The following is a 19206-nucleotide window of genomic DNA, read 5'->3' on the forward strand; positions in this document are numbered from 1 at the left end:
ACCTGGAATGTTTTAGTGTTAGTCTAGTTTTAAGTCATAAGATTTCAGTCGACAAAATCTACAGTTGATTTAGTCGACTAAAATGTGTTTTGGCGGGCCTTGATGCCGTCGTAATGACTGGAATGTTTTAGTGTTAGTCTAGTTTTAAGTCATAAGATTTCAGTCGACAAAATCTACAGTTGATTTAGTCGACTGAAATGTGTTTTGGCGGGCCTTGATGCCGTCGTAATGACTGATTTTACACTTGCTGAAAATTAGCCGATCTACAAGCTGTAGATCTACAAGCTCAGTGTTGTGAGATCTGCTGTAGATCTACAAGCTGTAGATCTACAAGCTCAGTGTTGTGAGATCTGCTGTAGATCTGCTATACTTGCAGCATGCACACCAAGTGTACAATGACACTAGTCCCTTCCTAACATTTTAGTCTAGTTTTTATTTGTTGACGAAATTGTCACTATATTTAGTCTTTAACCCATTAAGGCCTGACGTCGACATTTAAAAAAAAAAGTTTTCTAAATCATGACAATTTTCGGAAAGATTTGAGGCACATTTTAACGATCTTTCAAAAATAGCAGATCTACAAGTTCATAGCGCGCCACTCGGTGGCGCGCTATGAGCTTGTAGATCTGCTATTTTTCAATAGCTAAATTATAACAATGTTTAAAACACCATAAGGGGTTCCCGCCCCAAAATGGGTTAATGGTTAATGTGGTTAAACGCTAACGTGACATGGATGCGTTCCAGGTCTCAATGGATTAATAGTTTTAGCCACCATAGCTTAGTTTTCATTTAGTTTCCGTTTTGTGTTCGTCAGTGAAAAAAGGTAGTTGACGATTGTTTTGTCATAGTATTAATTTATAGGCAACGACATCAACACCTATTAACCAATAATGTGTTAGTATCATTGTGCGAGGCAGCGCGCTGCATGTGACACTGACCACTGTGATGACCGTGACCTTGGAGGGAGGCGGGTAGGGGAGGGCGGGGCGGGGTGGGGGGGTTAGGCAGCAGAGCGGAATGATCAGGGGTCTTAATTGTCAGCCTGGGGGGACACCACTATACCGTGCTCACTGGAGCCCACTGGACAGAGTCAGAGAGAGAGAGAGAGAGAGAGAGAGGACGAAAGGGCAGAGAGGGGTAAAAGCACAAACCCTTTTGTTTTGTTTTGGGGGGGGGGGGGGGGGGGGGGGGTTTGCCCTTACAATACAATTAACCATACAGTACACATTGGTCTGTGTACTGTATGGTCCTGGGACCATACAGTACACAGACCAATGTGGCAATAGTCTTCTAATAATGTTCTTATTTTGATCATAAGACCCAATTACTGAATGTCAAGTCTCCAGGTTTTCTTCACAATATTCATGACACTTCATTACATTCACTTATTTTATGATATAAGGGGTTCTCAACGTGTTTGGCTGGTGGGGACCCTCGGAAATGCTTTGGCCATGTCTCGCGACCCCCGGCCCGCCCCCCCTCCCCACCACCAATGCAAACTGACCATAATAATAGAGAAAATATATCAGAAATGAATACTGAAACCTGATATAATCTTTAAGGAAAGTGCATGCACCACATACTATGTAAACTCTTCATTTCCATTTTCCAGCCATTCAGTTGCAAAAAAAAAAAGAAAAAAAACCCAGAGGGGTCGCGACCCACGGGTTGAGAACCCCTGCTGTACACCACTGAGTATTTCTGCATTCATTAAATCAGTGTTCTAGCCATGAGAACACCTGGAGAGCTGCATTTCAATAATTGGGTCTTTTAGCAAAAGGCCGATGCACACCTCAAGGCTATTGACAGGTGCGTAGGGCAATAAAGCATACTTAAAAGGGTATCTTTGAAAAACAAAGAAGGGTCCCGCACACTGTCAGAAACCTTGCCAAAAATGTTGCTCTTTATTCAACGTTTCGGTCTATTCGACCTTCATCAGGACAGACAATACAGGACACAATAACCACTTGTGTCCTGATGAAGGTCGAATAGACCGAAACGTTGAATAAAGAGCAACATTTCTGGCAAGTTTTCTGACAGTGTGCAGTGTGTTTTTCAAAGATACCCTTTTAAATAATTGGGTCTTATCAGTGCTTCTGTTGCACATTGCACAGTGAAACTATAAAAGGTGCCTTTCTGGGCACAGGTCTCTATAATAGCATTTGTGATGTTTGGACAAAATGTGTAGGAGTAATATATGAAAGATCAAACAGATCTGTGTTGAACACGTGACTATAGAGATAGTGTATACCGATTATATGGATAAAATCTGTGCGAGTAATATAAAGAAATGTGTTTTGCAAAACTCGGCCCGCATGGTAGCGTTATAACAGGCAGATGTGAACAATTTCGGGCAAAGGTTTTGGCTTCTAGGGAGTGCGCATACAAAGTTGTACACAGATCGGTGCAGTTAGAGGTAAAAACTGGAATTGGCCTGTTTTAGAGCCACCATGAGGCTGATTTGAAAATGTTTAAGTGGCATTTCGTCCTCTGCCTAGTGAGAATGGGTGTGCATAATTGCAGGGAAATGTCCCGCTGTGTTAAGATTTGAGGCATTTTGTTCAAAACGGACCAATCTCGCAAACTTTGGAAGGCAATCTTAGCCAATGGGGATGGAAAACAGGTCCGTGTTGATCACATGACTATAGAGATAGCGTATACCGATTTGCGTGATGGATAGAATGTCTACGAGTAATCTACAGAAATGTGTTTTGCAAAACTCGGCCTCATGGTCGTTGTGGAAAGATTTTGGGGCAGAGGTTCGTCGTTGGCATCCAAGGAGTGTGTGTGTGTGTGTGTGTGTGTGTGTGTGTGTGTGCACAGTGTGGGATCGGCCGGGCCAACGGTGCCGGAGATTAGCTGTATACGCAGACGGACGGACACACGGACGGAGTGCAAAAGACTCTCTCGGCCTGGTGGAGACAATAAGAACATTATAATGTTAAAAATAAAACGCGAAAACAAGAATCATGGATGACCTGCATGCCATAATATGCCGATGCAGGTGTACTAGCTATCATCATACTATAAATGCCCCATAAGTCTCTGTGTGTGTAGCCTACTGTTGTAATCCAGACAATTGCACGAGTCTCTCCGATCCGAGTCCGAGTCGAGTAGCAAGTCATTTGGTCCAAGTCTCAAGCAAGTCTCAAGTTTTTCTGTTGTGGGCAAGTCAAGTCAAGTCGAGTCTCAAGTTTTTACCCTCAAGTCCAAGTCGAGTTGCAAGTCGTCAAATCAATGACTCGAGTCGGACTCGAGTCGAGTCATCGATATTTGGGCATGCCTGACAAAGAACTCCATATGGGCATAAAAGGGACACAGACATAATATCTGGGGTGGGGCTTGCATTTCCAACTTGCATCGTTCCAAGTACAGCAGTGCCGGGCACTGCTCTAGTATTCACAAACTCATCATCATAACATTTAGATCAGATCAAATATACTTTTATTCCAGTTGGCATCTTATAACATAACAAACGTGATGCTACTGACAAAACATACAAATAAAAACACTCCACAAAGTAAAATTCCTGTAGAGTTCCATTGATGAATAATGAGATATTGTCAATCGATCATCTCCATTTAAGGCTGTGCTTCTCCGAGTGTGTGTGTGTGTGTGGGGGGGGGGGGGGGGGGGAGGTGGCACCATGGCAGGGTCAAAGTCAATTTAATGTATTTATTATGTAAAAAACATCTTCTCCAGTGGGGTCTCTAAAAACATCTTCTCCAGTGGGGTCTCTAAAAACATCTTCTCCAGTGGGGTCTCTAAAAAGTGTTTTCGGATTTCAAAGTTTGAGAACGACCAATTTAAGGCACGTGAATGGCAACAAAAACTATATTACAGTGATAATAATAATTATAATAATATGTACATGTAGGAAGAGTTGTAACATTTGTCTTCAGAGCAACTCTGTGATTGGTCAGTACACACCGTGCACGCACGCACGCACGCACGCACGCACGCACGCACGCACGCACGCACAGTGAAGAGTGTACATTGGTGTCAGTCTCAGAGTTGCATTGACACTGATCTTTGTAACAAGGCCACTGTTAAAATCGGACTTTGTAAAGTTAATTTGAGTACGTAGTCCTTTTGGTTTCACCTGCATATGGTCTGTCTGGTCTATTTAGAACTGCAATTCCCAGAATTCCCAGAAAACCAATTCATGATAAAAAAAAAATCAGAAATAAAAAATAAACAACATCATTGTTTACACCCACTCCCTTTAAAAAATAATGACAAAAAAAATCATTGATTGATTGTACCCATTCTCACAGTTTGTAGAATGGGTACAGTTTGTAGAATGGGTACAGTTCAGTTTGTAGAATGGGTATAGTTCAGTTTGTAGAATGGGTACAGTTCAGTTTGTAGAATGGGTACAGTTCAGTTTGTAGAATGGGTACAGTTCAGTTTGTAGAATGGGTACAGTTCAGTTTGTAGAATGGGTACAGTTCAGTTTGTAGAATGGGTACAGTTCAGTTCAGTTTGTAGAATGGGTACAGTTCAGTTTGTAGAATGGGTACAGTTCAGTTTGTAGAATGGGTACAGTTCAGTTCAGTTTGTAGAATGGGTACAGTTTGTAGAACGGGTACAGTTCAGTTTGTAGAATGGGTACAGTTCATTCTCACAGTTTGTAGAATGGGTACAGTTCAAACAGTTTGTAGAACGGGTACAGTTCAAACAGTTTGTAGAATGGGTACAGTTTGTAGAATGGGTACAGTTTGTAGAACGGGTACAGTTCAGTTTGTAGAACGGGTACAGTTCAGTTTGTAGAACGGGTACAGTTCAGTTTGTAGAACGGGTACAGTTCAGTTTGTAGAATGGGTACAGTTTGTAGAACGGGTACAGTTTGTAGAACGGGTACAGTTCAGTTTGTAGAACGGGTACAGTTCAAACGAAAGTACAGATCAATCGCATACAAATAAAAGTACTCTTATTATGCAGAATGTCCCACATTTCAAGTTTTCAAATGTATAAATAAGTCTTTTGGAAATTTTTCCTTTTTCAAGAAGTAGTGAAAATAGCAGATCTACAGTAAAAGCTCTGTGTGTTCACAATTGCCACACATTTTTTTTGGGGTCTCGTGCTAAAAAAAGGTTTGGAAACGCCCCTCCGGGACCTCCAGGCAGAGCTGGAGGCTCAGGTTCACACAGTGCAGGAGGAGGGTCCACTTTTTAAAATGGAGTGGTCACTCAGGACAGTTTCTAAGCAGAGCGGTCACCCTCATCACTGCAAACGTGAAGCGAGGAACGCAGGCGTTGTTGCCTGGATCAACACAGGTCTCCTCCAGGTCTGTTGAAGAGGGCCTGGATCAACACAGGTCTCCTCCAGGTCTGTTGAAGAGGGTCTGGATCAACACAGGTCTCCTCCAGGTCTGTTGAAGAGGGCCTGGATCAACACAGGTCTCCTCCAGGTCTGTTGAAGAGGGCCTGGATCAACACAGGTCTCCTCCAGGTCTGTTGAAGAGGGCCTGGATCAACACAGGTCTCCTCCAGGTCTGTTGAAGAGGGTCTGGATCAACACAGGTCTCCACCAGGTCTGTTAAAGAGGGTCTGGATCAACACAGGTCTCCTCCAGGTCTGTTGAAGAGGGTCTGGATCAACACAGGTCTCCTCCAGGTCTGTTGAAGAGGGTCTGGATCAACACAGGTCTCCTCCAGGTCTGTTGAAGAGGGTCTGGATCAACACAGGTCTCCTCCAGAGGGGGCGCAACAACGCGTACAAAAAAAGCTAAACCGAATCCAGGTCTGGTGAGTCGTGGGGGGCGTGTGCACAGTGCACGTAACGAGCACGCGCGCAACACATTCACGGGACCGCACTCACGTAAATACGCTTGCGTTGTCACACCGCGACTTCTCCGAACAAAAACGCAGGTCTCATTGAAAATGAACTATAGGCCTGCGCGTTTTCTCGCTCCCCGTTTGCAAGGCCCTTAAAGGTGTAGTGAAATGAAAAATACGTTTTTCACACTTTTAGACCATCTCCGTGGTCATCATATGGGCACACCTAACAATGGATGCCAAAAAAATGGGAAAATTCTAATTTCTGTGTGTTTTTATATCAAAAGTCCATAAAAACTTCCTGAAGATTACTTCCTGAAAACGAAAACGTGCTGCGTGATGACGTGTCGAGGCCCACAGCGATAAAAGCCAATAAAAATGAAGCTCACCCGTTTAATTCCCCATATCTCCGCATCCGTCCAGCACAGGCTGCACAGCTGCTACTGATTACAGCAAGCTTCCGTTTTTATTCCCATTCAAGATAACATCCAGAGTGTATTACTCGGTTTCAACTTAATCATCACGCTAAAGAATGTATCTGAAAACATTATAGGGTAGAAATAAGCCACATAAGAGTAAACTGGTAAAGCTGGCCGACTATCTGATTTGTAAACAAACATCCACACGCTGTCCTGCGTAGCATAGCTACCGTCCCTAGCTACCGTCCCATCCCCTGAAGGGATGCAACGCTCTGATTGGTTCAGAAACTTCATAGCGGTGTTTCAACTTGAGACCGTCTGAAACTTCAAAATAAAATGTCCACCATTTCCGTTTCACTACGCCTTTAACAGTCCGAGAGGCATATCGGGTTGCTAGGTGATGCAGTAAACAGAACATGAACCGTCCATTTTGGCCAAGCGAAGAACTGACGGTCGCGGGAATAATGTAAACAAATGTCTTCTCCGGGTGAAAGTCAAGACTGTAGCGTCTGTCACAAGTTCACAACCACGCTAGTCTGCATCCTGTTCCCGTTTTAGGGTCCCGGTGGATCCTTACAAAATAAGGGTTTAGCTGAAAAAATGCTGGAGGTTAAAACCCATTTAGGCCTGACGTCGAAATAAATAAAAAGTCTTCTGAAAGAACATATTATGTTCAAAGATTTGTGCCACATTTTCACGATTTTTCAAAAATAGCAGACATACAAGCTCATAGCGCGCCACTCGGTGGCGCGCTATGAGCTTGTAGATCTGCAATTTTTCTCCAAAAGGGGTTCCCGCCCAGAATGGGTTAAGAGAGAATTATTGAATTATATAGCCTGGCAATGAACTTCTCTCACGTGTACAATTATGTTTTGGGGCAAAAAACATGAAGCTCTTGCATCTTGTTCGGCCAGTCCAGTCCTGTCCTGTCCAGTCCAGTCCAGTCCAGTCCAGTCCAGTCCAGTCCAGTCCAGTCCTGTCCAGTCCTGTCCCCGCTCTCTCCAGGAGAAATGTGCTCGTGTCCCGTCCCGTTCCTGTGCACATTAAAAGGACAAAAGAGAGAGAGAGAGAGCGAAATGAAAAAACAAAACAAGAAATACAAACATAATATATACCTTTATCCTTGCTTTTAGACCAGGGGTTTTCAACCCATTTGTGACTGCATCTGGCAAAAAGCCCCTCATTTCGACCAGAGTATTTTTACAGTTTGTTACAGATTATTAAAGTACAGAATGTAAGCTTTCATATGATGTATCATTCAATGAAATTGGAAAATATTTGAAGGAGATGTGACCATTTTAAAATGGACGAAAATCACACAAAAAACAATCAATTTCATTTTTTTTTTGTCATTTTCTGCCTTTTCATTCTAGGCGAGATGCGGACCATTTTGCCAGGTGCAGTCACATTTCACATCAAGGTTAATTATTTATTAGCATTTGAGCCACGGAACCACCATTTGACAAGATTTGCCTTTAACCAAATGGACCCATTCAGTAAAAGCTCTAATAAGGGTCCATTTGGTTTGAATTCTTTTTTTTTTTCACAAAGCGACGCGTTGCAAGTTTGTAGATCTTCCATTTTTAAATAGCCAAAATAGTTATAGGGCGGAAGTGGTTAATGTACGTTTTGTACCAATATTTCAAACTCTACAAAGTAACTAAAGTGTTCAAATAATTGTAGTGGAGTAAAACAAAGTACAATATTTGCCTCTGAGATGTACAGTAGGCTATAACGGAGTAGAAGTAAAAGTATTGAAAATGGAAAATACTCCAGTAAAGTAAAAAGAAATGCATGCAAGAAATGCAAACACATTTTGGGCGGGAACCCCTCTTGGTGTTTATAGCATTATGTCATACTTTAGCTATTGAAAAATAGCAGATCTACAAGTTCATAGCGTGGCACCGGGTGCCGCGCTATGAACTTGTAGGTCTGCTATTTTTGAAAAATCGTGAAAATGTGGTGTAAATCTTTGAATATATATTCTTTCAGAGCAAACGTTTTTAACTCAAATCTTTGCTTCTGAGGGGTTCCTGGAACAACATATTATTACAGATAATTTTTGGGGGTCCTTGACATGAAATATTGAGCACCACTGATATAGAAACATGAGGTATTTCAGAAAACTGTCAGGATTTAGAAGACATTTTTTTAATTTCGACGTCAGGCCTAAATGCATTAATATTATATATTAATATCTGACGTCTCTCAACGTCCATATGTTCATATCTGAAGGTTAAACAAAGACATGCATTACAGCACAGGCTGTTTGACCTAGATGCATGTGTGTGTGTGTGTGTGTGTGTGCGTGCGTGTGTGTGTGTGTGTGTGTGTGCGTGCGTGTGTGTGTGTGTGTGCATACGTATGTGCGCTATCCTGTTGTACATTTCCTCATCAGGATGTGTGCGTGGCTCACAATGCACACAATAGACAGGGTGTGTGTGTGTGTGTGGGCCTATATTGTTAATGGTAAATACTTTCACCTTTTATTCCAATTTCCTGCTCGCTGAGTTAAACATTAGTATGTGTGTGCGTGCGCGTGTGCGTGGCGTGCGTGCGTGCGTGCGTGCGTGCGTGCGTGCGTGCGTGCGTGCGTGCGTGCGTGCGTGCGTGCGTGCGTGCGTGCGTGCGTGCGTGTGTGCGTGCGTGCGTGCGTGTGAGCCACTGATACTGTACTGTATACAATTGTGTATCACTTTGGAGTTGCTTGGAAGCGGTGTACTGTATAGTGATCAAGCAGAACCAGTGACATCACACCCACCTGGGCCTTGTGTATACCGGTACCACTTATATTCTTTCAGAGCCAACGTTTTTAACTCCAATCTTTGCTTCTGAGGGGTTCCTGGAACAACATATTTTCAGATGGGGGGGTCGGAGGCCAATAATTACATTACATTTTTGGGGGTCCTTGACATGAAATATTGAGCACCACTGATATAGAAACATGAGGTATTTCAGAAAACTGTCAGGATTTAGAAGACCTTTTTTAAATGTCGACGTCAGGCCTAAATGCATTAATATTGAACTATCTGACGTCTCTCAACGTCCATAATTATGTTCATATCTGAAGGTTAAACAAAGACATGCATTACTGGCACAGGCTGTTTGACCTAGATGCATGCGTGTGTGTGTGTGGGGCGGGCGTGTGTGCACGCATATGTGTGTGTGCGTGTGTGTGTGTGCGTGCATGTGTGTGTGTGTGCGCGCATACGTGTGTGTGCGCTATCCTGTTGTACATTTCCTCATCAGGATGTGTGCGTGGCTCACAATGCACACAATAGACAGGGTGTGTGTGTGTGTGTGTGTGTTAACTATATTGTTAATGGTAAATACTTTCAAACCTATGTTTCTATGTCAGCCGGTGCTCAACCCTTTTTTATGTCAAGGACCCCCAGAATATTCTGTATTTGGCCGCGGACCCCAATCTGAAAATATGTTGTTCCAGGGACCCCCCCACCCAGAAGCAAATATTTTAGTTAAATACGTTCGCTCTGAAAGAATATATATTCAAAGATTTGCGCCAGATTTTCACGATTTTTCAAAAATAGCAGATCTACAAGCTCGCCGCGCTATGAGCTTTTCAATAGCTAAAGTATAACATAATGCTTAAAACACCAAAAAGGGGTTCCTGCCCTGAATGGGTTAAAGAGATATCCATGTTTGAAGCGAGGTGGGGTCATTCATTCCCCATACAGTAATACTAAGTAACTCTACTCTGTTACTCTCTACTCTGCAGTACACAGAGGCGGACTTACCATTGGGCTAGGAGTTTTTTTTTTTTTTATGTGATTTGAAATTGTAAAGTATTGCAATCCAATTCAAGTGAGATTTATGTTTAGTTATTGTACATTTAGAATTATGGTTAAAACATTGAAAGCTTGCCTTGCCCATACAGTAGTAGTACATAAAGCTATGTTGCAGGGTGGAGAGAGAGAGAGAGAGAGAGAGAGAGAGAGAGAGAGAGAGAGAGAGAGAGAGAGAGAGAGAGTCTTTTCACTCCGAGAACAAAGGTTTTTTACAAAGTAACTGAACATCTACCGCACCTTACTGTATGTCTCAGCTCATGTACATACAGTACTGCACCAACTGGACCAAATACACGTGTATACATGCAGATATGTGTACCTATAGGCCTCTCACAATTATTGACATAATCGAGATAATCGTAATTATTCTTGGTTATTCTCTAATCGTCAATCGTTTCCATGTTGAAAAATGTCCGTACATTTTCAAACATTTTACAAAAAAAATCCTTTGTGACGCTATTTCTGCTATTTTATTTTTATTTTTTTCAAATATAAAATGATTAAAAAAAAAGTCATTTGTCATATCTGCCCTGTGCAATTTGTCATTACAAAGCCTAAAAGCCAAACAGAAATTTGTATTCTATTCCCAATGTTTGATGCCAAAAACACATTTAAATCGTTAAATTGTCAGTCATTTGTGTGGAAATGAATTGTCAACTTAAAAAGTGTAATCGTGACGGCCCTGTTTGTACAGTACGTACGTACCCTTGACAATGTTGTTTGTCTTTGCTGCGTGATTTATCTTTCTCCTTTGTCTCTGAGCCCCGCCCACCTCTTCCGCAATACCTCGTTCATATTCACATGTTCGTATCCATTCACGTTTTCAACAAAGTCTACATGTAATCCGTAAGTTAAGATCATTATCTGTTGCCCCTCGTCTTCTGTTATTATTGTACAAAAGCATGATTCTGTTGTACTGTTCCGCATGTTTCTACAACATACTGTACTGTCCAGAAACAAACTTTTCAGTATTTCACGTATTGCTTCCAAGATCATCAGACTTCCAACACACATACACACACTTTCTGATATGAACCATAAGGCCATCACACGGCTAGCACTTTCAATATCACATGACACTGATCACCATCTGTATCGCCTTTTCAACCTCATGCCACCTGGACAAAGATACAGAACCTTGCCATGGAAAAAGCTTCCGTTTTAGTTGGAGTGTTGTCCCCCATTAAACTAACTGCCGATAGGATGGTTCTGTATACCAGGGGTTCTCAACGTTTTTGGCCGGGGACCCCCGGAAGTGCTTTGGCAATGTCTCGGGACCCCCGCCCCGCCCCGACCCCCAATATAAATTGACTGCTACAATAACCTTAAACCATTTTGGGCGGGAACCTCTTTTGGTGTTTTAAGCATTGTTATAATTTAGCTATTGAAAAATAGCAGATCTACAAGCTCGTAGCGCGCCACCAAGTGGCGCGCTACGAGCTTGTAGGTCTGCTATTTTTGAAAAATCGTGAAAATAAAATTTTAAAAAAAATCTTTTTTTTTTTCTTTTTTTTGAAAATAATTTGGGGACCCCCTAAAATAATTTGGCGACCCCCCGAGGGGTCGCGACCCACGGGTTGAGAACCCCTGCTGTATACTGTACTGTGGGGACCTCATGTTTTCTGTATGGTCTTGGTGGGATGTGTTATCTGTTGTTTTGATGTGGGTGTTGTTTGAACAGAACTGGGAAGACGAATATCCTTCTGGACAATAAAGATTATTATTATTATTATTATGTGTTATTCTGATTCTGTAATACCTCGTTCACATGTTGATGTCCCGTCTTGTCTTGGGGAGGGAGGGGGGGGGGGGGGTGTCTACTGTTCCGGGGCCTCCTCCTTCATGGGCTCCTCCTGTTTTTTGGGGGCGACTTCCTTTTCCTCCGCGGCCTCTTTTTTGGCGGGCTCCTCGTTGTGGGCCTCTTTTGGCGGCGCCTCTGCCTCGGGGGCCTGCACGTTTTGGGGGGCCTCTACCGCGGCTTCTGCTGCTTCCGCACGAGGGACCTCTTCCTCGTTTTGGGGAGCCTCGAGTTGGGGGCCGGCCTCCCGCTTGACTTCTGCCTTCTTGGGGGCCGGTTCGTTGGCGTCTGCTTTCTGGGCGTCCCCTGCCTTGGGGGGCTCTTCTTCCTTGGCCTCCTCCTCCTTTTTGGGGGCTTCGTCTTTGGGGGGCTCTAAGTGGAGGGGTGACTCGTGTTCCTCTGGCTGTTGTTTAGGAGGGTTACCCAGCCCGCACAGGATCCTGGGGGGGAGAGAGAGAGAGAGAGAGAGAGAGAGAGAGAGAGAGAGAGAGAGAGAGAGAGAGAGAGAGAGACAGAGACAGAGACAGAGACAGAGACAGAGAGAGAGAGAGAGAGAGAGAGAGAGAGAGAGAGAGAGAGAGAGAGAGAGAGAGATTAATAAGAAAACTCTAAAACAAAGACAAGCTACAAATGATGGCAGCCTATGCTGTAAAGCATTATTAAAACATCGTTCAGTCAAATAGTTGTAACAGAGAGTCCTCTCTGCTCATGTTTCTCATGTTTGCACATAGATATATAAGCCTAAGGGCCGATTCATACTCCTATTTTAGAGCCGAATAAAAGTCGGTTCGGCTCCGTAGAGCCTACAATGTGACGTCATTTGAGGTTCGGGGGGGGGGGGGGGGGGGGGGGGGTACCGTCCTAAAGTCGGCTCTTCGGTGCTACTGAAAATTTCTGATGAGCCGAAATCATTTCGGCACTACAGCGCCGAAACAGGGTAAAATAGGAGTATGAATCGGCCCTTATTCATTGAATGACATTTGCAAAGCATATTTGCACTTTACCTCATTGACTGCCACCTAGTGGTGGCTTAGGTACAGCGCTTGTGCCATGTATAGTAAAGTGAACGGGAGGAGCCCATTATGTTGAAAGGGCTTTTGGCCGGAAACCGCTGAGTCAGGAAGTAAAATCCACTATTTAATGTCCCAGGATTGTCATTTAATACACCCAAAACATACTTTTGGTCAGCGAAATACTAGCGTTTGGATACATTAGACCATCAAACCAAGCTTGCATTTTGGTCTGAAAAGCGATTCAGAGATATTTACGTTCTAAAATGCTCTGTCCCATAGCAAGCATAAGCCAGCGGATTTTTCACTTCTGTTTTTTGTTTTCTTCCGGAAATGAAAACCGGAGCGAAACCGGCGTGTTACACAGGGAAACACAGCTGAGCACCCGAATTAATTGATATTAAAAAAGGCGTCCTTTAGGCGTCAGTGGCAACGGCGGGGTACATTAAAGAAAGGTGTCAGGAGGCGTCACGTGGCACGGAGTGAGTTAAGCAACTTGCACAGTTCACCTTAGTGCAATTTGGAAAGATGGAGTGCAATACAACTATGTTTGTAGTGTGAGGTTATTTTATTTTGAAGTTTCAACTTGAAACGCTGGCTCTGAAGTTTCTGAACCAATCAGAGCGTTGCATCTCTCCAGGCTATGGGTCCTATACGGCCGTCTCATGCACAGTGGTTTGTTTACAAAGTGACAGAGAGACGGCAGAAAAGCCAGGGGATGTTTTTCTAACCTGTACACAACCTATATACATAGATCTAGCATCAAGCTCGCCATCATAGCGCGCCACCGAGTGGCGCGCTACGAGCTTGTAGGTCTGCTATTTTTGAAAAATCGTGAAAATGTGGTGCAAATCTTTGAATATATATTTCAGAGCGAACATTTTTAACTAAAATATTGGCTTCTGGGGGGGTCCCTGGAACTACATATTTTGAGATGGGGGTCCGTGGCCCAATAGAGATAATTCTGGGGGTCCTTGAATTTGAGGCAGCGGTGGCCGAACGGATTGAGGAGCGGTCTTGATACCGGAAGGTCGCCAGTTCGAATCAGCGGTCCGACACGTTAAAATTACCACCGCTGAAGTGCCCTTGAACAAGGCATTGAACCACTACGATGAAATGTTCTATGAGCAGGGCCTGGCTGGAAACAGGTTCTTGAGCTTAGCCCAGATACCCTGGGTAAATATAGTAATCATTTCATTTCATGAAAAAGGTTGAGCACCGCTGACATAGAAACATGGTGTTTTCAGAAAAATGTTAGGATTTAGAAGCCTTTTTTTTCAATCGACCTCAGTCCAAAATGGGTTAACAGCACCTGGTGTGTGTCAGTGATTGGGCTTAGCTGCAGCTTGGTATAAAAGGCTGCAGGTTGTCAGATGCAGAAAGAGGGGTGGAGAGCTGGACACTGTCAATGCAGAGAGGGTGAAAGAATCGGACGTTGTCTTTGTTTGTTTTGGGTGAATTCCCTATTGTTCTGAATATAAGACTGTTTATTTTTTTCCAATGGAAATATCCTAAAAAAAACAGGGTCGTATTATAATCGGGGACTAGACTTGACATTCAATGTTCTTTTTCCACAAAATGAGTCTTGAAAAATGGGGGTTGTCTTATAATCACTCAGAGTTGTCTTCTATAGAGGGTATGCGCGTGACATAATCATCAAACCCGGAAGTTATGCAGGAACGCCTACTGAGTGGCAAAAACTACTTTCTGGCCTTGACAGCCCATACATCCACACAGAAAAGATTCTGATTGCATTAAACAATGTTAAACTCACTTTGCCTGTTGCTTTGCCACTCGATGTGCCATTCACTTTAAGCATGCGCAGACCCTCTATTCGTCACAATACGGTAAATATAGGACCGACTGGAACTCTATATGCCATGCCTCTGTACTGCATTCCAAGTTCCAACCACTATAACTTGGTCATTCTCACATTACATTTCCTGAACAATACAAATGTTTCCAAGCTTCAGTTAATGTTTTCAATTACTGACTGCATTTTATCGAACATGTCTGTGTTGTTTCTATTGGGTTTTTGTGACGTTATTGGTAGAAAGAATTGCTTGCATGGAAAGCTAGCTAGTGAAGGATGTATCTCTGTAAACTTGAAATAAATGTGGTAAATGGAAATGGTACCGTGAATAAAATGTGGTTTGGCTGATTAGGCCTTAAGTGCAGCTTGTGTATTTAACGGGACTTATAGAGCGTCGCAGTCCCGCCTCCTACCCTGGACCAGGAAATGAAACCCAATGCATTATTCTCATAGACATTTCTTAAAGTATTTATTTAAAGACGGTTACGCCGCGGACAAAGCCAACTCGAGTCGTGACAACTCATGACAACACAAACAATATTTTGGACCAAACAAATAATTACAAAGAAGAAAAACAACAAAAAAAGTGTTGTAACCTGCCGTTTTTTTCTTCTTTCTAATTATTTGTTTGGTCCAAAATATTGTTTGTGTTGTCATGAGTTGTCACGACTCGAGTTGGCTTTGTCCGCGGCGTAACCGTCTTTAAATAAATACTTTAAGAAATGTCTATGAGAATAATGCATTGGGTTTCATTTCCTGGTCCAGGGTAGGAGGCGGGACTGCGACGCTCTATTGCATCCATATTGAAAATAAATTGGGCCTCTTCCTTACTTACGGCTATGGTGTTCCATTGTGGAGAGTGTACAGATGGAAGGGTGCATGTGTTTGGTCCGACGTACTAACAGTCCTACAGTCATGAGACCCAAAAGTTAAAACCCAACACTAAACCTAACCTCACACTCACAGGAAGCCACGGGATAGTTTTAACCTGCCACGGGTTAGTTTTAACCTTTTTAATAATATAGTAAGACATATTTGGCTCATTAGACAGGGATACTTTTAAGTACAACACTGAAGTAAATGTACTGTAGTTAGTGGATATATATAGTGAGTAGTCATGATAAGCACTACAGCAGCGTACCTGACTTCACTACAGCAGCGTACCTGACTTCACTACAGCAGCGTACCTGACTTCACTACAGCAGCGTACCTGACTTCACTACAGCAGCGTACCTGACTTCACTACAGCAGCGTACCTGACTTCCAGGCTGTTCTTAGTTAGTGGATATATATAGTGAGTAGTCATGATAAGCACTACAGCAGCGTACCTGACTTCCAGGCTGTTCTTAGTTAGTGGATATATAGTGAGTAGTCATGATAAGCACTACAGCAGCGTACCTGACTTCCAGGCTGTTCTTAGTTAGTGGATATATATAGTGAGTAGTCATGATAAGCACTACAGCAGCGTACCTGACTTCCAGGCTGTTCTTAGTTAGTGGATATATATAGTGAGTAGTCATGATAAGCACTACAGCAGCGTACCTGACTTCCAGGCTGTTCTTAGTTAGTGGATATATAGTGAGTAGTCATGATAAGCACTACAGCAGCGTACCTGACTTCATGATAGTAGTCATGATAAGCACTACAGCAGCGTACCTGACTTCCAGGCTGTTCTTGTCGGCGTAGTCACACATTTGGGACTGCTGCTGTCTCTGCTCCGTCAGAAACACCTTCTCCACGTCCCACGCACTCTGCTGCTCCTGGAGGTCAGCTGTGGAGGGAGGAACACATTTAGACATAAGGTCCCACGCTAGGGCATTCACTAAAAAATCGATTTATCGATTTATCGATTTCATTAACACAAGTCGATTCACATTAGGACAAGTCGAAAGTTGAAAAAAAAAAAAAAAAAAAAAAAGTTTTCCCCATATCATATTTTGTATTGTGTTCTCGGGCCGCTGCGCGCTGTGCTGCGCGCTGCTGCTGGCGCTGTGTGCCAATGATGCCCGTGCCCCCTATCCTGTTGTGTTATCTTTTCTGGTCTGTGTTGAGTGATCCAACTATTGCAACTTCAACGGGGGAGAGAGAGAGAGAGAGTCGCGTTAGAGAGAGAGAGAGAGAGAGAGAGAGACGCTAGAGAGAGAGAGAGAGAGAGAGAAAGAGAGAGACGCGTTAGAGAGAGAGAGAGAGAGAGACTCAGAGAGAGAGAGAGAGAGAGAGAGAGAGAGAAGGGCGGTCGCGTTAGCAACAGGCTAAGCTCACAGCATATCGCTACGTTCGTTAACGGTGGCGGATCTACCCTTTAATAGAACAAACGTACGGGTACATTCGTTGCATGAAGCGTAGATCTGCGAGCTCACAGGCTGGGGCAGCCCTCACTTCCCCCTCCGAGTCAGCGCCCGCATGGTCTAAAGTGCCTGCCCAATTTGAGGCTTTTTTATTCCTTTTCTCTTCCCCGTGGCCGGCGGCCCAACAAACGGTTCGCGACCGGGCCGTGAGCCTCTCCGCGGCCCACGGGGACGCGCGACGCACACACTGTTTAGTATTTACTATTATAGTTTTATGTTTTGATAATCAGCGCTTTGCCATATAGATGATACTACATACACTGTGCCATATTGGAGAGGCCACTGTGTGTGTGCGCAGTGCTTTGTTTGACATGCTCCGTATTTGAGCGCGCGCACCTCCACCCCCCCCCCCCCCCCCCCCTCGTACAAAACGATAAATCGACTCAACTTCGACTTTACTGTCTGACAAGTCGACTTGGAAAAATCTCAAGTCGTTAATGCCCTATCCCACGCACTCTGCTGCTCCTGGAGGTCAGCTGTGGAGGGAGGAACACATTTAGACATGAGGTCGACCATTCTACAAAATGTCTTCTAAATCCTGAAAGTTTTCTTAAAAAAAACTATGTTTCTGTGTCAGTAGGCCTAGTTCTCAAAATATTTCATATCAAGGACCCCCAGAATGATCTGTATTTGGCTGCGGACCCCCATCTGAAAATATGTTGTTCCAGGGACCCCCCCAGAAGCGAAGAGTTAGAAATGTTCGCTCTGAAAGAATATATATTCATTCGTGCACTACATTTTCACGATTTTTCAAAAATATAGCAGACCTACAAGCTTGTAGATCTGCTATTTTTCAATAGCTAAAGTATAACATAATGCTTGAAACACGAAAAGGGGTTCCCGTCCAGAATGGTTTAAACACAACAACAAGTTCAGGGTCTTACGTATCCTATAGACCAATTATTTGTTTACAAACATTGGGACTGGGCGCACGGGTGACTGTTTCATGTAATCAATTCCCAACAGATCTCCAAACCTGTTGTTTTGGGGAGCGCTGGTTTCAGTCCATTCAACCTCCTCTTGTGAGTTGGCTAGTGAGATGCACCCTATACATTTATACTTCAAAGCCCAACAGTATTGTGCACAGAGAACAGCTGATATACAAGCTCACATCGCATCGCAGATGCGACTGTTGTGAGCGTAGAGGTCTGCGTGCGCAACACCATCGCGGGACGAAGCATACATTATACTTGATGGACTGCAGGTGCGTGTGCAGCCGTGCACAAATAGGCTCTGCTGCCGTGTTCATGAGCGCACCTCCCGTTCTTATGACAGCGACTGGAGGTGTGGTTTTGAGGACAACTGTTTTGAATTGCTATTATTGTTCAAACACAACAGAAACCAAGGATTATATATTTCAAGGGCAAGAGATCACAATAAAAATCCTAATCATTCTTCCTCCACACTGGGAGAAAAACAGCATCTGAAAGTTTGATGGGGCATTTTTTACACGTGAGTGCAGTTAGAACTTTTCCATTGCATCTTATGAGAGGTGGTGTTCTTCTGCTGCCTTTATGCGCGCGCATGCCGTTTCTTATCAGTGTGACGTCGTCTGATAAGGCGTCTATAGCTCTAAGAGCTTGTAGATCGGCTATTTGGCTATATCGGCTCCATTTGGTTTCATTGTATACGCTCAAGAGTTACATTATTGTTAAACATCTGCATTACTTCACTTAAAATAAATCTACACAATTGGATATTTATACGTTGATAAACGTTTGCCTGTTATCTCTCCTATGGTACCGTGCAATAGAGCATGGAAATGTGGTCGAAATCTTATCCAACGACAACGAAATATTGTACGTTTAGGATCTGAGAGAGGCTAAATCTCATAAAACGGTGGTCCGTGGCTCAAATGCTCAATAAATAATTGAGCATTATTATGAAAAAAAGGTTGAAAACCACAGGTTTAAGCCTTGACTAGGCTTGCTGTTACACCTACATTTGATGATGTCCATCTGTGTCTCCACCGCTGCCCGCCTGTCATTGAGTTGCTTCTGTGGGTGACAAGAAACACAAGGAAACTCAGTTCAGTGTGACACTAAATCCACTAAAACCGTGTTCTCCATCCATGGGTCTGTCACGCTACATATAGACCAATTATTTGTTTACAAACATTGGGACTGGGCGCACGGGTGACTGTTTCTTCCTCCACACTGGGAGAAAAACAGCATCTGAAAGTTTGATGGGGCATTTTTTACACGTGAGTGCAGTTAGAACTTTTCCATTGCAT

The 19206-nt window shown here is 43.4% G+C and overlaps 1 protein-coding gene across 1 annotated transcript in view; it reads right to left on the minus strand.

The window, feature by feature from the left end:
* Window positions 1-6990: 6990 nt before the first annotated feature.
* LOC306925158 (uncharacterized protein) overlaps window positions 6991-19206 on the minus strand; it is a gene marked incomplete at its 5' end in the record, with an annotated part of 13065 nt that continues 849 nt past the window's right edge. Inside the window, 4 exons of the mRNA XM_079503846.1 lie at window positions 6991-7232; window positions 11764-12242; window positions 16282-16396; window positions 18916-18970. Coding sequence (XP_079359972.1) covers window positions 11822-12242; window positions 16282-16396; window positions 18916-18970 — 591 coding nt within the window. The 3' untranslated portion in view covers window positions 6991-7232; window positions 11764-11821. The remainder of the gene's footprint in view (window positions 7233-11763; window positions 12243-16281; window positions 16397-18915; window positions 18971-19206) is intronic.

The sequence above is a fragment of the Electrona antarctica genome, assembly GCF_951216825.1.
Source record: "Electrona antarctica genome assembly, chromosome: 6".
Lineage (NCBI taxonomy): Eukaryota > Metazoa > Chordata > Actinopteri > Myctophiformes > Myctophidae > Electrona > Electrona antarctica.